The sequence below is a fragment of the Balaenoptera physalus genome (assembly GCF_965194825.1).
Source record: "Balaenoptera physalus genome assembly, chromosome: 16".
Taxonomy (NCBI): domain Eukaryota; kingdom Metazoa; phylum Chordata; class Mammalia; order Artiodactyla; family Balaenopteridae; genus Balaenoptera; species Balaenoptera physalus.
The window spans coordinates 55,288,251-55,307,539 of NC_138898.1; the positions used below are offsets into that span (position 1 = coordinate 55,288,251).

At 43.2% G+C, this 19,289-nt stretch overlaps 2 protein-coding genes across 17 annotated transcripts in view; one reads left to right on the forward strand and one right to left on the reverse strand.

Moving 5' to 3' along the window:
* The window catches only part of GLYR1 (glyoxylate reductase 1 homolog), a gene marked incomplete at its 5' end in the record, with an annotated part of 36,172 nt that extends 25,406 nt beyond the window's left edge, over window positions 1-10,766 (reverse strand). For 7 of the 8 annotated variants that reach the window (XM_082429039.1, XM_082429035.1, XM_082429040.1 and 4 more), the window contains 3 exons: window positions 8,557-8,636; window positions 9,581-9,617; window positions 10,667-10,766. In XM_082429039.1, the coding sequence (XP_082285165.1) occupies window positions 8,557-8,636; window positions 9,581-9,617; window positions 10,667-10,704 (155 nt within the window). The remainder of the gene's footprint in view (window positions 1-8,556; window positions 8,637-9,580; window positions 9,618-10,666) is intronic. The other variant, XM_082429041.1, reaches the window with a different exon arrangement.
* Window positions 10,767-10,788: 22 nt separating this feature from the next.
* UBN1 (ubinuclein 1) overlaps window positions 10,789-19,289 on the forward strand; it is a gene marked incomplete at its 5' end in the record, with an annotated part of 37,381 nt that continues 28,880 nt past the window's right edge. For 4 of the 9 annotated variants that reach the window (XM_082428990.1, XM_082428988.1, XM_082428985.1 and 1 more), the window contains one exon: window positions 10,789-11,598. In XM_082428990.1, coding sequence (XP_082285116.1) covers window positions 10,789-11,598 — 810 coding nt within the window. Of the gene's footprint in view, window positions 11,599-15,813; window positions 16,102-19,289 lie in introns of those variants that run through there. The other 5 variants (XM_082428991.1, XM_082428993.1, XM_082428992.1 and 2 more) reach the window with 3 other exon arrangements.

Sequence of the window (19,289 nt, forward strand, 5' to 3'; positions counted from 1 at the left end):
CAGTATAGTCAAAATTCACTCATCCTAAATAAAGACTGGCATTTGAGATACTAAAATTTTCCTCTTATGACCATCTTTGAAAAGTGAAAATAGTTTGCTAAAAGAACTGACAGTAAAAAAAAAAAAAAAAAAAAAAGAACTGACAGTATAAATGGGACTTCAATAGGACAAATGCAAGAAATGTTAATCTACTTAAGAAATCAACCTCTTGTTGGAGAAACATCCTGTCACGTCAGAAAAACAGTAAATAAAAAGCCAGAAAAAAAAAAAAAAAAGCCAGCCCACTGGAGCCCTAGGAAGATTATCTCTTGAAAGCAAGATGAATTGAAATTCACTCTGGCCATCTCAATAATTTTCTCTCTGAAGGCTATATTGCAAAACTCTCTCTCCTTAAAAAGGGCAAGCTTGAATTTCAGCTGGAGCTTCAATAAGCCCCACTCTCCATCCACTGAGGCCCATCAGGTGGGGCCTGGCATGCAACTGGCGCTCAATAATCACCTAGTAAATGACACCTTCTAGGCACGTTCAGCGGGGCTGGATTGCCGACCTCTGGGTTAAATAATGTATGGTTGCAGAGGCTTTTTGTAGTTGTTGCTGTTGTTTGTATGTTTTTAAAGTGACTGTTCTGTTTCTTTGCTTGATATAAGCTGTAACTTGTGATTTCCCTCTTAACGAGCTCCCAATGCCTAGGTGGAGCTGTACCTTTTCCAACCAATTTGCTGTGGGCTGGGAAGTCAAAAAAATCAGGCTTAGTCAAGTTGTATCTAACCAACCGGCTTTGCTTCTATATACAAAGAAGTTAATTACACGTTGTTTGTAGAAGTAAATGCCCGAAAACAAGCTAACTGGCAATCAGTGAGATCATTACAAAGAATGAAATGGAAGGTCCCTTAAGATACTTGGCTAAGTGGAAAACAGCAAGATACACAACAGTGTGTGTAGTATGCAAGCACTTGTGTAAAGACGAGGAAAAAGGAACATGTAACTTCCTGATGATGTGCAGTGTCTCTGGAGGGACTCGCCATAAGAAACTAGTATAATTGGATGCCTATGGGCCAGAAACTGGCTGTCTGAGGGATGAGGATGAATGGAATTGTTTCAACGGTTTACAGCTTGATTTGCGGGGAAACCATGAATATCTATTACTCCTAAAAAACAACGTATCAACGATAAAGGCCTCTGCTGTAGCACACGGGCTACTCTGACTGCCCAGAGGGTTCTCCCCCATGACTTCCTTGTGTAGGTCCGCTCAGGTGGGTAGCTACTGCCTGGTTGCCTGTGTAACAGCACCTGTAACACGGCCAAGAGCAGCAAACTTACCCTGGTATTCTGATACACCTCCTACAAATGCCTTCCATTTGAGAATATAAAACTTCCACTAAGCCACCTTCCGATCATACACTCAAAATAAATTTTAAAATTTCACATTTTCAAACACTTCCATAATTCTGACCTGCCTTCCCCTTAAATTAAAACTAAACTATGATATCATAGTAAAGAAGCCAGTCTATGAACAATCTCAGGCACCCTCGTCTATGTGTCTCAGACTTCACAGCAACAATGACCTGGGCGGGAGAGAGAGAGTACACACACGCAAGCACAGCCCACAGGTGAGAACAAGGATGAGGTCAGAGATGTGTGTTCACCTCTCCATCTGGATTTGGTGAGTACCGTAGTACTTAATAAATAATTTCTATGCTTGCCCCCTCCCCACTTAAACCAATGAAAGAGGTTGAGGATTACTGAGGTGTTACAGGTCCAAGTCTAAGCTATTCAGAAATCAAGACACCCAAAAAAATGCAAATCAAAAAACAAAACAACCAAAAAAGCCACAAAACAAATAACTAACAATTTCAGTTAATTTCAAGCAACTGATTATCATACAGACATCAACAAAGACTTGCAGGGATTTCCCTGGTGGCGCAGTGGTTAAGAATCTGCCTGCCGGGCTTCCCTGGTGGTGCACTGGTTGAGAGTCTGCCTGCCAATGCAGGGGACACGGGTTCGAGCCCTGGTCCGAGAAGATCTCACATGCCGCGGAGCAACTAAGCCCGTGTGCCACAACTACTGAGCCTGTGTGCTGCAACTACTGAAGCCTGTGCGCCTAGAGCCTGTGCTCTGCAATGAGAAGCCACAGCAATAAGCCCGCTTGCCACAACTAGAGAAAGCCCGTGTGCAGCAATGAAGACCCAACGCAGCCAAAATAAATTAAAAAAAAAAAGTTAAAAAAACCCCCCAAAAAACAAAGACTAGCAGAGAAAATAGATTTAGAAGATTTTTGTTTCCAAAACTTGAAAACATTCCCAAATGCTGGATAAGGCTCTCAAGCTGCACTGCCAACACCAACATGGCCAGCCACTTCTTTTCATGCATGACACCTATTTCTGGGGTCCACTGCCTCAGCCACAAAGGGAGTCACCTGTAGGACAGGAGCTGCTGTTGGCACTGGGAGGGGAGAATCTGCTCAGAGCTCTCTAGGATAACTACTGTTCAGCTCTGGCAGAGGGACACTGCTGGCTCACTCCAAATACTGGAGCAGTGGCTCTCACTATCTGCTTGGCTCAATTCTCCAACCATTGCATGTGTTGGATGCAGGGAAAGTGGGTCAATCAGGTGCCAGGTGAAAAGAAAAGGGGATGCTCAGATGGTTCCAATCTGCTGTGCTTCTAATTATGAGCCACAAACTTTTCTAGAAGTTACGTCATTATTATTTAAAAAAATTTTTTGGCTGCACCTCGAGGCTTGTGGGATCTTAGGTCCCCGACCAGGGACTGAACCCGGGCCCTCGGCAGTGAGAGCGAGGAGTCCTAACCACTGGACCGCCAGGGCATTCCCTCTAGAAGTTATTTTAGCACTCACTCAGACACCTCACAACCAGGCTGTCCCACCTTATATCTAGCTTGATATAAAAAGTACCTCAGGCTGGGACCTTGGACATCTTATCACTTAAATCCTTATGTTTCCTGACTCTTAGTTTCTACATCTGTTGAAAAATAAGAACCAGAAAAACTACGTTTCCTGAAAGAGCTATTGTGAGGATCAGATGCAAAGACTGCTATAGAAACTCTTGTTTGGGATTTACCCATTGTTTGCCCACAGTATTCTTTGAACTGGTTTGTTTCTGGTGGTTTTTTGAGCACCTGCAAACTAAATGAACTCCCTCCATTCTGCCATTCACGGCCACTGATGAAACTTTTAAACCCTGAGCTCAGTTTCTTCTCTGATGAGAAGCCACCTGTTCGAAGTGGGCCATCATGTGCCTGAGACTTAATCTTTGGTTGTGGTCATGTGGTGGAGTTGGCAAAATTACAATGAAGTTATTTTCCCCTCTGAATTTTTGCAAAATAGAAATGGACTGTGGGCAGTTCCCACGTAGCCACCTAGGCTCAGCTGAATCCAGCCATTTTATATTAAGTTCTTCCCCTCACAGGGGAGGCTGGTTGGGAAGGTCTATTCCTCGCTTCCTTTTTGTGAGGGGGAGCGAAGTCAGGAACGAACTATGTTGCCATCCTGGTGACATCACCCCTGGCCCTCTCTTCCTGGTTCCCTCTTCCAGTGGGAAGTCAACATAATTTGCTAGATGTTTTGGAAGAGGAAGAGAGAAAAATCAGGTTTCTAAAAGACTGAAATCACCATTGATCTTAAGAAGCTGCCCTTTTTACTCTTTAATAAAAGTCCCTGCTTAACATAAAAAAATCACATCTCTCTCTGTATTTTAAGTAGCATGTCAGTTTTGAAACTGAACATCCCTGACTGAATCCTATGTTCCTCAGGAATACAAGAACAGCCTCACTGGGTCAGAACATGTCCACCGAGGTCAGGGCCCAGTGACCAACGGAGCCCCTAGAACGTGCCAGGAGCACACGACCCTCTCCCTGGCATCAAGCATTAAAGGTGAGGTAGAGTCCAGCCTCTGCTGTAGCCACTTACAGCTTTGCCCATAGAAAGTCATTCTCATCCCTAAAAAATCCACTTGCATTTCCTGTCTAAACCACGTCTCACACAGTTCTCCTTATATATGTCCTAAACACAGTCACACAACATTTATTCTACTCACGGTGCCCCTTGTCAAAACACCTGAGGATTTATGAACAAGTCAGTGTTTATCTCTTTAAGGCCGCTCATTATTTCACCAGTTCTGATGGTGTTTTTTTCTCGGTCTTCGCTTTTTCACATTAAAGAGTCCTCTCTTTCACATGATTCAGTCCCCTTTCCCGATGCTGACTAGTTCCAACAGATCCCATTAGGATGACAGATTAGACAGCACATAGTACTCCTGGTGAGGCACGATACAGTTTTTACATAAAGGTGGAACGATGTAAAAATAAGAAAAAAGAGTAACAAGGAAAAAACAAAACCAACCAAACAAAAAAAGGTGGAACAATGTACTGTTTTGTGTTCAAAGCCTTTATGGTCAAAAGAACAGACCTGGCTGACATCCTTAGGAATCTCCAACTCCCAGATGCCTTTCTTTTCAAACACAGATCCTTCCCACTCTGCCCTACCATGGGCAGGGTCTGTCTCTCTCTCTCTCACACATTTTCCTTAAAGCCACCTGCTTCTTATCAGCTTTCTTCTTTCGTAACAGATCTATACCCTGACCTGATGTTTGTCGAACACCTGCTCTTGCCAACCAATATTATGAATAAGTGATGCTACTTCTTCATAACTACAAGGTAGGGGGTGTTATCCCCACATGTGGACGAGGACACAGAGTCTTAGAAAAGTGAAGCAGCCCAAATCACAGAGCACGCAAAAGTGGTATCTGAATATACATTAGGCTGGTAACAAGCCAGAACTCTTTCCCCAAAGTATTTCGCTGCTACCAAACAATCTGGAGATTTTGCCTTCAGTTAATACAAAGATTCTAAATAAAATCTGCCTAACACTGATCACTAAGAACCCTTCTCCCTTTAGAGACATACTGCAGATCCTTACCCTTTGTTTCCTTTCATGAAGGCAACTGCTTAGCCACAAAAAGTTAACATGTTAGTTCCCTGGTAGCTTAATTTTTAAATGGTTTTTTACGAACACTATCAAGGAGGTTTAGAAGACTAAAGATATTATATCTAGCCACTGCTGTGTATCCACTTGCTTACGAATCTCCTCAAAGAACTTTAGTTAGAAATCACATCATCACCACCACCAACACGTTATTTTTGTGTCCAGGAAACTCATCCTTTTCACTGGCTTCAAAGGTTTGCCTGGTTGAGTGCTTGAGTGCTGAGATTCCCTCAGCTCCAATTTCCTGTGTCCTATTTGTAGTATTTCGTATACATAGGGACCACAGTTTATTCTTCTAGCCTTCCAGCATTTAAAAAATTATCATAAAAACACAATAGCTTTCAGGTCTCCTGTAAGCTGATTAACTCCCCACTTTCTATGAGGTCCCATATGTGTTTCAGACTTGTGTACTTCTTCATTTAGCTAACCAAGCTGGGCCAACCACGTTGCCCCTGTTCTCCCCAAGCACAAGTTCTTTACCTCACACAGGAAGGCTCTCTCTGTCCATACAACCAACTTAACTCCCAGTGGTTTACAGTAGCCCCCACTGCCTGGAATGCCTTTACTATTCTTGCCTGTCCAAATTCTAGCCATCCTCCAGAGTTTGACCTAAATCCCATCTCTCCAGCAACCTTCTTTGACCTAGCTGTTCTCTGCCGATCTCTCCTTGTTCTAGAACCCTTTAACAATAATTCTACACATCACTCATTCTGCACTTAATCCCATCTAAAATGTTTATGTCTCGTCACCTGAGTTTATGTCTTGTCCTGAGTTCCTGGAAGACGGGGACCACAGCACTTGCTTTCCTGGGAGTTCCCTTTGGTGTCCAGCAATGTGGAGTGTGGCTGTACAATCATACTTGTTTGCATCCAGACAATCTTTGCTGTGAAATTCAAGGCATTACCAGAACATTCCCTCTTCCAGATTGTCTCTTGCTCTCACAGCTCTGGGCCAGTGACTCCCTTGAAATATTGCCACCAAAAGGCTGCTGAGTTGGTTTGTGACAAGAACTGGGGCTGGGTATGTCTGTATATGTTTTTGGTGAAAACAGACATGCCATGCAAACTCTAAACCAGGATGAGCACTCTGACACATAAGCTTGCCAGTGAAAAATACTGTTGTAAGAGATTTTCCTATGGAATATTATATATCGCTTTCTAGAAATGTATATTTTAAATGTTGGTATTATATATATCCGAAAAGTCACAGACATTTTTCAAACCCAAAGCTACGTTTTCCTGTAAGAATCATAAATAGAAACACAACTACTTAAATCAAACCATCTAGCTAGACCCAGGCAATCAACTTGATGGAGTGATGAGAAAGCTAAACAAGTTGCTGGAAACTCAAATATACATTCTTCGCTTCACTGTGACTTCTTATATGGCCTATTGAAGAATCTCAAATTAATAGTCCTGATTTCAACTCTAAAACAGATCTGGTTAAAAAGCTTTACTGTTACAAAAGACCCCGAACAGCCAAAGCAATCTTGAGACAGAAAAACGGAGTTGGAGGAATCAGGCTCCCTGACTTCAAACTATACCACAAAGCTACAGTAATCAAGACAGTATGGTACTGGCACAAAAACAGAAACACAGATCAATGGTACAGGATAGAATGCTCAGAGATAAACCCACGCACATATGGTCACCTAATTTATGACAACGGAGGTGAGGACATACAACGGAGAAAAGACAGCCTCTTCAATAAGTTGTGCTGGGAAAACTGGACAGCTACATGTAAAAGAATGAAATTAGAACACTACCTAACACCATACACAAAAATAAACTCCAAATGGATTAAAGACCTAAATATAAGACCAGACACTATAAACCTCTTAGAGGGAAACATAGGAAAAACACTCTTTGACATAAACCACAGCAAGATCTTTTTTGACCCACCTCCTAGAATAACAGAAATAAAAACAAAAATAAACAAATGGGACTTAATTAAACTTAAAAGCTTTTGCACAGCAGAGGAAACCATAAACAAGACAAAAAGACAACCCTCAGAATGGGAGAAAATATTTGCAAATGAAACAACAGACAAAGGATTAATCTCCAAAATATACAAACAGCTCATGGAGCTCAATATCAAAAAAACAAACAATCCAGTTAAGAAATGGGCGGAAGACCTAAATAGACATTTCACCAAGGAAGACATACAGATGGCCAAGAGGCACATGAAAAGATGCTCAACATCACTAATTATTAAAGAAATGCAAATCAAAACTACAATGAGGTATCACCTCACACTGGTCAGAATGGCCGTTATCAAAAAATCTAGAAACAATAAATGCTGGAAAGGGGGTGGTGAAAAGGGAACCCTCCTGCACTGTTGGTGGGAATGTAAACTGATACAGCCACTATGGAGAACAGTATGGAGGTTCCTTAAAAAACTAGAAATAGAACTACCGTATGACCCAGCAATCCCACTACTGGGCATATACCCCGAGAAGACCATAATTCAAAAAGAGACATGTACCACAATGTTCATTGCAGCACTATTTACAATAGCCAGGACATGGAACCAACCTAAATGTCCATCGACAGATGAATGGATAAAGATGTGTCACATATATACAATAGAATATTACTCAGCCATCAAAAGAAACGAAATTGAGTTATTTGTAGTGAGGTGGATGGACCTAGAGTCTGTCATACAGAGTGAAGTCAGTCAGAAAAAGAAAAACAAATACCGTATGCTAACACATATATATGAAACAAACAAACAAAAAAATGGTACTGATGAACCCAGTTGCAGGGCAGGAATAAAGATGTAGACATAGAGAATGGACTTGAGGACATGGGGTGGAAGGGGAAGCTGGGGCAAAGTGAGAGTAGCATCGACATATATCACTATCGAATGTAAAACAGTTGGCTGGTGGGAAGCTGCAGCATAGCACAGGGAGATGGGCTCGGTGCTTTCCGATGACCTAGAGGGGTGGGATAGGGAGGATGATAGGGAGGATGAGAGGGAGGCTCAAGAGGGAGGGGATATGGGGGCATATGTACGCATATGGCTGATTCACTTTGGTGTACAACAGAAACTAATACAGTATTGTGAAGCAATTATACTCCAGTAAAGATTAAAAAAAAAGCTTTATTGTTAGAACGCTAGATCAAATCATCTAGTTTTACAAGAACAAGACTAAACAATTACTTTAAGATGAATGAAATTTTAGCTTTCACTGTATACCTCATGCCTGAGCCACGACGATAAACAACCATTAAAAGAGAACCAAACAGTTCCTGATAAAAGGAACTGCCTGTGGGGTTGGGTAAAGAGACGTGAGAACTGATCTCAATGAGGTTATCATATTTGGAAGGTGGCACCCCACTTCCCACCTGACTGACATTGTTATTGGTCCCAGGACAATTTCTGGGAGATAAGAATAGCACCTTTTACTTATGTATGAAGCCAGAATGATATGCCATTCTTACAGACTACAATGAGACTGAACTAGGATCCGTAGAATATTCACAAGGCAGCTTCAACCCAGGGCAACTCCCAAACGTAGGGAAAGTGAAACTGTTGGTGAGCACTACTCACTGATCTTCTGTTCCAAAAAACTTTACAAAGAAGCATTTCTTCCCACGCGGTTTCTTTAAGTCCTTGGGTGGGTTAACAATCTAGAGGATGAAAGGGAAAAAAAGGCTTTTTTCCACAGGTATAAGTTGGTAAGAAAAAAAATGAAATAAAACAAAAGAAGTACATTTTAAAAAACAAAGCCAAACACAGGGCCTAGTTTATGTCCAAATCTGTCATTTTTCTACTGAGATATGTGGAAATGTGCAAATATTCTAGGAGTTCCCTACATCTACTATGATCTACAGCGTTCAGCAGATACAATATACTTTTTACTAAAATGACCCTGTTTTAAAAGCAGTTAAAACTAAGGCCAACGTCATTACCCCCTGCAATGTGAGCCTGTCATCACTGAAGAAACATAGAGAATACTCTTAAAAATACTTCTGTGCAGGAAGAGTTGAGACAGGTAACAGCGACAATGAAGAACAACTGAGGCACTGAAAATGCCATATTGCAAAGAGACAGTCTAAAGACATTTCCTGGGCTCCTAGCAAGAATATAAAAACAGAACATTTGGAAAGCTATGAGGGCTTGCCTCATGCAAAATGTGGAATGCCAACTTCTGCAAAGATGCACTGGAGTAGCACATATGGTAAAATGGAAAAAAGATTTAAACTTAGTTGGGACAAAAATACTTTGACTTTTCACTAACCTACATTTAGATTTTTCTTCCTGGAAAATTTATTTGCTTCTCCTTTTGTTAGATTTAAGTGCAAAGCTAAATTCAAGTTAGAATGGATTTTCAGGGTTAAAAGACTTTATCACAAACCACCTCTGATTCAAGAAATAATAACTTACTGCAGATTAAAGGACCTGGTTTATATTATACTGTCGTTTCTAAATAAACTGATACTAAAAAAAAAAATTCCGAGTGTTATTTAAATAAGTCCAGTTTAACTCAATGCTAGAAACTGAGGGGGAATACAGCTTACATTCTCCCCTTCCTCAAACCCGACTTCAGACGTCTTAGTAGCAAGACACTCACCTTTCCCGGCCAAGGAGGATACCGGCCGAGTTTCCCCCTAGAGAAAACACAGAGAGTCAGCATTTGCCCTGGAAAAGCCAGTCCATCTTCAACTCACTCAACATGCAATTTATTTTCCTAAATCTCCACTTCCACCCTCAAGTGCCAGAACAAAAGCTGGCAACCCGGAGTTCTTAACGTGACTTCCACAGCTAGGCCCAAGAGGCCCAAGTCCCTTAGAAATGCAATGCAAAATTGTAGACTTATGTGCATAAGGTATGGGCATTCTGCTGGTGAGAAGGAACACAGAAAAACAAAACCACCAAGAGTCGTTTGTCTAGAGCCTCTCCGTGACGTGACGGGGGTGGGGAGGCAGTTCGCTCTGTAAACACAGACTTCCCCTTACAAAGTCTGGTTTAATTCACCAGCCCGGCTTTGACAAATGCTTATGGAAGCCCTTCCTCTGGGTCGAGAAACGAGCTACGCAGCTCGAGGGAGGCGGCGACAGTCAGTCTCGGTTCGGGCGGTTGTCTGGGACACAGAAGCAGACCACGAGAGGCACCCAAGAAGGTACTGGTCACTGCCAACCCTTCGGTTGTAAAGGAAAAGTCCCCCTTCCATTTCTTCACAGGGCAGCGCCAGCAGTCCGGTTTCGACACCCCCGGCTGAGCCGCCCGCACAGGTCAGTTCCATCGCAACGCAGGTTTCGACGGGCTTGCCCGGACGAAATGGCCCCGCGGGCTCTCCGGCTCTCCTCCTTTCCCGGGAGCCCCAGCCAGACCCCGAGGCGAGGACCGGGCGTCCCCCGGAGCCGCACGGCACCGGGCATTCCCCGCACGGTGGCCGCCGGCGTCCGGGTCCGGAGCGCAGCCCTCCCCGGGCAGCCTCGGAGCTCAGAGCCGGGCCCGCTGCGGCCAGCCTCGGGCTCAGTCCCCCGGGGCCAGGCTGCCCCTTCCGCCCGGCTTCGTTCCCAGCGCCGGCACCTGTCTCGCCCTCTCTCCACGACCTGGAGCGCATTGAAAAGCAGCCTCGAGGCGGGCCGTGCACCTCACGCCTAGGGAAGCAGCTCCCCGCGAACCTCGCTTGGCCCTGGCAGCCCGGACTCACCACACCAAATCGCCAAGCCGCAGACTCACAGCCGCCATCTTACCACCCAACCACAGCCGACGCACGGGCCGTCGGGAACATCAGGTCGCCCCGGCGCCGCGCATTGGAGTGAGCCCGGTCACATGACGGGGGCCGGCCGTAACCGGCCACGCCGCTGCTTTGACGTCACCGCGCCCGTCGGGACTTATTGGCCGGTCGAGCAGCACGTGACCCGGGAGCAGCGGTCTCCGCGCGCCGGATCCCGGAGACTCCCGGCTCCTTCCCCCTCCCTCCGGCTTGTGACAACGAAGCGCCGGGGTCTGAGGCGGCGGCGACGGTGCGGCCGGCCAAACGAGCTAGGGAGCCGGCCCTGTGGCCGCCCCGCCCCCGGGCCCTGGCCTCCAGCTCCCTCCCCCTCGGCGCTTCCGTTACGGCCGTTAGTCCCTCGCGGGCCCCGGGGCCAGCCGTGTTGCCGCGCCGGCAGCTGCCCTGACGGACTTCAGCGCGGCCTGGAAGACAGCCTCCGCCCGCGTTCGGGGCCCCGCACCTGGCGGGCTCTGCGTGGTCGCCCCCGGGCGGCGGACAGGTCCTTCGGAGCGCGCTTTCTAAAGGCCGGCGTCCGGGGAGCCGCTCCGAGCCTGCGTCCGCGCCCCAAGTTCTCCAGGGGCGAAGTGCTGCCCGCCCCGAGGCTCCGAGTTGCCTGGCCGGCGTGGAGCCGGCGTCTCTCCGCTTCCTCTTGGGTTGGCGCGGCGGCACGGCCGGCGAAGCTCCCCCCGGGCGCGCGGGGACCCGGCCATGGGCCGCGACGCGGGCCGGCCGCCCGCCGGGAGGCATGGCTCGGGGGCCGGCCGCTAGCAGCGCCGCAGCCCGGGCTCCCGGGCCGGCATGAGGACGGCCGCGGGGGGACGAGTGCGGCCCGCGGGGCCGTAGCCTGCGTTGCGCCGGTGACAAAGGTGCGTGTGTTTGTCGGGACTGGGCTCTCATGTAAGCCTTGTTGTAGTTTGACACTTTTAGGGAAGTTGGGAGCAGGCTGTTGTGACAGCAGGAAGGCAGATGCTAGGCGTAGTTTCAGTACGTTAAAACTAAACCATTGAATGGGGAACTGTGAACAGCAGTTCAACACAGCGTCTGCCTAAACGTCAACATCCCAGGTAGAAAATAAAAAAATTTAAAGGTCCCAATCCCAGTTCCAGAACCCAAACAGTTAAGTCAGGTGTTGACTTAACTTAGAACCGGACTTTTCTTGAGTCACCGCCTGCTTGAAAAGGTGGCAGGTCCACACGCCGTTTCCTATGGGCGTTTTGTTACAGGGAGACTGGTTGTAAGCGGGGTTTTAGCGAACTGACTTGTCCGCAGTCTGGTTTCTCTTTGGAGTTCAGTTTCCCTGAAGTACCGTCAGCTGTTTTCAGGAACTGTCATTTACTGTTAACTATTTTGTGTTTTTTTAAAGACGAGTTGGTCATTTAAAGCGTATTTGAGTTTCCAGGATATACCTTAATAAAATTCAGCACACTCTCTTAGTTTAGAAATTCTTAATTTTTGAGGAGTTGAAGGATACTTGAATGACTTCATAAAATACATGAATCTTAAATCAGCTTCACACTGGACCTAGAGACATTTCCGTTAGAGTCAGGAACATGGTAAAGAATATATTGTCTGATATCCTGGCAGTTCTAGCCAATGCAATAAGACATGAAACAAAAATAAAACATAATTTTTCAGAAAGGAGAAGACAAAATTCTCATGTCAGTGAATGATGGGACAGCCTATTTTTAAAAACAAAGTTAAGGGAAAACCATTAAAATAAATAAGAGTTCATTGAACAGACTAATTATAAAATCAGCATACAAAATTCAGTCTTTCTACGTTTCACCAATAATCATTTTGAATATATGATTAAGAGGATATGTAACAACAACAAAAAGTACTATTCCTGGGAATAACCTGAGATGGAAAAGGAGGCTAGTATTTCTTGGATAACATCAGTTGAAGTTTTTTAAGAGGGATGCTTTTGTTTGTAGAATACTGTACTTTTATTTAGAATTAATGGGGACTTCCCTGGTGGCACAGTGGTTAAGAATCCACCTGCCAATGCAGGGCACATGGGTTCGAGCCCTGGTCCAGGAAGATCCCACATGCTGCGGAGCAGCTAAACCCGTGTGCCGCAACTACTGAGCCTGCACTCTAGAGCCCGTGAGCCACAACTACTGAAGCCTGTACACCGCAACTACTGAAGCCTGCACGCCTAGAGCCCGTGCTCTGCAACAAAGAGAAGCCACCGTAATGAGAGGCCCACGCGCTGCAATGAAGAGTAGCCCCCACTTGCCGCAACTAGAGAAAGCCCGCGCACAGCAACGAAGACCCAACGCAGCCAACAATCAATCAATAAATAAATAAATATTTAGAATTAATGGCCAATTCATTAAAATTGAGTATTTAAATGCTTAGCTTTTTTAAAGCCTTTTAAGCTTTGTCGACAGATCTTTTATTTATAAATCTAAGAATGTTTACGTAAAAATAAATGTTTGATTTTTGACAAAGTTTCAATTAAGGCAACAGTTTAATAGATTAAATTCCCATAAACAATGAGCTCTTTTTTACGAAATTAAATTCCCTTAAATGTTTTACACTGCGTTTAAAGCTTTATATGCTTGTTCTCTCAAATACTTCAAAATTCTAAAACAGTGAACTTGTAAACCTAGAAGTTAAATCTTTCCAAGGACTTAACTCTTTTAAGTCTAATTAACGTGTAAATGTAAGGTCTTTTAAAACCACACTTTCAAATTTAGTTATGTTCCCTTAAGCATTTCAGATTAAAATTGTAAGTCTAACATCATTCATTAAAATGTCTGATTCTCTTAAATGTTTGAAATGACTTAGTAACAAGCAACAGCAATTATCACGATGACTGTAAAACTTAAACCAAAATCTAAGTGTTAATATGCTGTAGGTTTGATTTACTTTATTTTCTAGTCTTACTACTGTAATTTCTCAGGCCTGCAAAGTCACTTACACAACCAAGAGATGAATTTTTACCATCTGGGTTGATTGAAGTTACACTATCTAAAATTTGGGCCAAGATAAGGTTACATTTTAAAATTACTGCCTGGTCAAGGGCAGGGACCTAGTTCCCACTTCTAAGATGACCTTTCTGCATCCCATCAGTTAACATGCAAATTCTCTTCTTACAGTGAGAGTTTGCCTGCATTTATGAGTGGGGGACCTTTATGCCTTCACCTTCACCTTCACTTTGCCTGCTTTTATGAGTGGGGGACCTTTATGAAATCCCTTTCAGCTGGGATTTATTTCCACAATCCAGAGAATCACGACTGTTGTGGGGGCCTTGAAAGTTTCTTTTAGGGGAATTTCTTTTGACATCTTAGTGCATGATGGTCTTTTGCATCACCAACCTGTTTTGCTGCCAGTTGCTTTGTTTTCTAATTAGAATTATTTTAACTCTTCATTTTTAGATATTTTATTTTACTCCCTTACCTGGTCTTATAGATCACAATTTTATGGTCATGATAGAAGAAGTGAATATTGCATGTATACAGATACACATGATGTATATGGATATGTAAGATATATATAAATCTTCCTGAACTAATTCACATTTATGATTCATTTACATTCAAAATGCAGTGAGCTTTTTGGGGGAACTTATTAAAATGATTTTTAAATTGATCTGAAATAATTAATAGGCTAGAATAGCAAAGTATTACTTTTAAAAGAATAATAAAAATGAATCTTTAAGTTGTTGAAATATACCATAGAATTTTTCAAATCAGTGCTGTACTGGTTCAGGAATCTAGATACTAGATGGATATAACAGGATGAATTTCGGAAATAGACCTTAAGATATTAAAGACATGTATAATATATGCCAAATCAGCAGGGAAAAGAGGGATTATTTGGTGATTGATGCTGGGGAGAAACCAGGTTAGGGCCTCACCTCTCACCTTATAGTAAATTCAATTTGGGTTAAAGAGCTCAATGTGAAAAATGCATCTATAAAACAAGAATGGGTAAATTCTTTTACAAGAATTACTTGGTTGGAGGAGGACATTCTAGGCATAAAAGAAATGGAAGAAGCCATAAGGGAAAAGAGCCTATTTTTAACTGCATAAAAAGCTAAAATTTCTTTCATCATACCTCACTCTATGCAAAGTTAAACAGTAAATAGCAAAGCAGGAGAAAGTATGAGAGATATGACAGGCATTACATATTTATTATTTATATATCTATAACAAGTCAAAAGCCCTTACAAATCAATAAAAAAGCTGAGATTTTTTTCAACCATTCCCTTAATGTTGGACACTCAGGTTGCTTCTATCATTTTTCATATACAAACAAGGCTACAATGAATATTCTTATTTATTGGTGTGGTGGAATGTGGGTTTTAAAAGGTAGGACACAAAATTACACATAAAGCACACACACAATATATAGCGTGATTTACATGTTTATATTCTGTAAATCCTTGGAATTCTGGAGTTCACAATATACTTTGATCATTTCCGAGCAACTTTGAAGGTCTTTGGCCTGTGATAATTTGTCACTTTGCTGAGGCCCAAGTTTGGGTGGTGAGAGGCTGGTGTTCAGAAGTGAGCCTAGCCATACTGCTTCTGAGACAGCAGTCTTACTTATCCTGGGGTAGGCAGTACTTCTCTGAACTGATGAAAACTGTCATTGTGAAGAATGGCCCTACATGAAAGTAAACTGCTGGTGATGAAAATAAAGAGGTTTTAAGAAAGAGGTTATTCTCAGCCAGGAGTAAAAAAAATATTGGATAAATTAAATGAAAACCAATTTTCTCTAGGATTCTTTGCAATTCTGAGGATTCTTTAAGGCTCTATCAGCATGGGTTCTCTAGTGTCGAGAATCTAGTGAATATGCATAGAAAAAAAAGACTGGAAGGAAGTATGCTAAACAGTGATTATCTCTGAATGATAGGATTTGGGGTGCTTTTCATATCTATATGAAATTTTTTATATTTAAAATAAATAGTATTTAAGAAGAAAAAAGCAGTAAATGATAAGATAAATTTAACAGTGATTCTTCTTGACAGTGAAGTTTTTTTTTTAAACTTAAATCGGTGTAACTGAACAAGAAAAATCACCATTTTTATCATCTCGGTTTGACCTGGCTCTTCTTTTCAATGTTAACAGAAGCCATGCAGTGACACCTGGTAAGACTTGTTGGTAGCCATGTCGGAGCCCCACAGGGTCCAGTTCACCTCTCTCCCAGGTTCTTTGAATCCTGCATTTTTGAAGAAATCCCGGAAAGAGGAGGCTGGGGGAGCAGAACAGCATCAGGACTCTGAGCCGGCTGCAGCAGCTGTTCGGATCACACTTACTCTCTTTGAGCCAGATCACAAGCGCTGCCCAGAGTTCTTCTACCCAGAGCTGGTGAAGAACTTACGAGGGAAGGTGAAAGGACCTCAGCCTGCAGACAAGGTATACCCCAGTGACCCCAGCTCACTCTGCAGATCTAATGCTCTGGGCAGCGTGTGTGGATGGGGCTTCTGGAGGGTGGAAGCAGTACTAGAGAGGCTTTGGGCTCCCCCCCAAAGCAAGCACAAGGTCTGCTGGTTTTTCCTCTGGCAGGAAGGGATAGAATTGTTTCTAGAACCATTCTCCTGATTTATGCTAGAGAAAATGTATGGCACATCCAAGGCTAATTTGAATTATGGCTAACTAATATGAATAAATACCAAATTTTTTCATACCAAGTCTATAAATGTTACATGTAAGTGTGACTAGTCCCTGGCTTTTCCAGTGCTGGAATTTCGTGCTGGACATTTTTCTTTTCCAAGGGAATCTCACTGTGCCTAATATGAGGGCAAGCAAAAGACACAGCCTGCTCATCTCTTTTGAAAAGTAATATTCTGGATAGTTTCTTTACCTGGATGGATAGAATCCTATTTTTGTGGGTTTTGTTTTTGTTGGGATTTCTTATCCCCCACTCCCCACTGGAATTGGGCAGCCTTTAGGGCTCTTGAGAATCAGTTTGATTTTTAATTAATTAATTAATTAGTTTATTTATTTATTTATTTTTGGCTGCATTGGGTCTTTGTTGCTGCGCACGGGCTTTCTCTAGTTGCAGCGAGCTGGGGCTACTCTTCGTTGCGGTGTGCGGGCTTCTCATTGCGGTGGCTTCTCTTGTTGTGGAGCACGGGCTCTAGGCGTGTGGACTTCAGTAGCTGAGGCTCTCGGACTCTAGAGTTCAGGCTCAGTAGTTGTGACGCACGGGCTTAGTTGCTCCGCAGCATGTGGGATCTTCCCGGACCAGGGCTTGAGCCCGTGTTCCCTGCATTGGCAGACGGATTCCCAACCACTGCACCACCAGGGAAGTCCCAGTTTGATTTCTTAAATGTTTTTTAAACGATCTATTTATTTTCCTGGCAGACTGTTTTACTTTTTTAGTATGGAATGTTTCAAACATGTACAGTGTAGAGAGAATAGTATAACAAGCCCCCATGTACCCATTACCCAGCTTCAGTTGTTACTGATACTTTGGCAATTCGTTAACATTGTAAAAATTTTTTATAAACTTTTTAACTGAATTATGTACATAAGGAAAGTGCACATATGATAAATATACAGTTTGATGGATTTTAACAAACACCCATGTAATCTGCACCTGGATTACAAAATATAACATTTTCCAGGACACGAGAAACCCTCCTTCTGCCCTCCCAAAATACTGCCTCAGCCCTCAAGGGTAACAACTGTTCTGATTTCTAACAGCTGAGATCAGTTTTGCATGTTTTTGTATTTCATATAAATGGAATCATACAATTTGAGTAGGAGCTAGGTCAAGAGCATTTATTTATAAGCACCTACTGTATACCTGTGTGCTAGGCTGGCCTCTGAGGGAAAGGTGAGTAGGGTCCTGCATTTGCAGCATTTGGATCTCTAGAGTGGCTCTCAGTGAAATGGGGATTAGGCTAGTACCTGGCCCACAGTGTGTCTGCGGGGTAGGGGGGCGGGGTGTGTGGATGAGATCATGCAGGTGCATGATTTCTAGCAGATTGCCTCAGAGCCAGTGCTCCAGCAGTCTAATCCATGGTTGTGCTGTTTGGAGTGAGTGCCTTTGGTTAGAAGGATTATCCACTTTTCTTTACTCAGATAAAAATGTGTTTCCTTGGTAAAGATCTGATTGGCTGAATGGAAACCAGTTCAGTCTGTGCCAAGGGTCAGCCTGTTGTATGAGGGCCAGTGGTCAGGATGAGAAAAAGTAATTTCATATCCATTCATAAACTCTTTTCCAAAGTAGGAACAGGATTTTCTTCCTTGAGAGGAATACACAGTAGCAGGGATTGGTTAAGGTATTTATTTACGGGCTCTAACCAAATTAGTAGGTCAACTGAAATTTGAACTCCAGTGCTCTGATTTCACCTTTTTGGGGGTTCAGATGCCCTCCTCAATTGCAGAAAAATGCATGGGGCTTACACAGAGAACTTTGGATCCAATTTCAGGGGATTCACTCCTGGCCCTCAGATTCAGAACTCCTGAATTAACATGTCTACTCTGCAGTGTTCAAAGCATAATGTAATCTGACACATTCATGTATTAACTCACTTAGCATGTATATCTTAGAAAGTGAAGGCACTGTGCTACACTGAGGACTATGTAAACGTGGGGAAGTTGCTGTCCCAACCTTACAGGAACTTTGCGCTCTTGTAGATATTTTAGGAGAATTACACCAGCACAGGTAGCAGAAGTCACAATGTGGTAATGGTTTAAGTCTGGTGCAAATACAGGCCCCGGAGGGCTTAGACAGAGAGGAGCTTACATTCCAGATGCTGTGTTGAGACAGAGCTGGACCTTCATACATTCAGGAAATAGTGGATGACTGCTGTTTGCAGGGCATTAAGGAGTATGCATTAAATCCAGCGCTGCTCCAGGTGGGTGGGTTTTCTTAAAATTATTTGAACCACTTAGGTTACATGTGATCATCGTAGAAAAATTAGAAGATACAGACAAGCTGTTTTAAAGACCACCCATTTATGGTATGTACATGTTCTGTAACGTCCCAATGTACGTGTGTGTCCTTTAACTGATCCTTTATGGGTAAGTGGAGTTTCAGTAGGCAGAGATGGGAGGGTGAGATGGGAGAATTTTGTTTTCAAACAAGCATCTGATCTTTAGTGTTTTTGGACTCCAAAGTCTTAAGTGTATTTGGTACAGGAGTTTTTTTTATTAAAATTAAGATTCCTTACCATGGAAGCTTAAGGTCCAACTCTGAAAAATTTTCTCAAGAAAAATGTAAGAGTAAGTTTATGGAATATAAATAAACTTTGGAAAACCACATGAAAGTATCTGGAGGGAGTATTGAGATTGGGAGGGAAGGGAGGTTATTGATCCTTCAAGATAGGCTTCCAAGGAAAGGTAATGCCATGAACTTGGGTTTGACTGTTTGTAGCTCTGAGAGAAGTGCAAGTTCATACCACTCTTCTAACCAATAAGGCTGAATAGCTGTCAAGAGCTTGTCCTATGCTCAGTGGGTTCTTAACCTTTTTGAGCCATTGACTGCTTTGGAAGTCTGGTGAAGCCTATGGACCCCTTCTTAGAATAATGTTTTTAAATGCATAAAATAATTTTTAGGATTACAAAGGAAATCAGTTATATTGGAACACAGT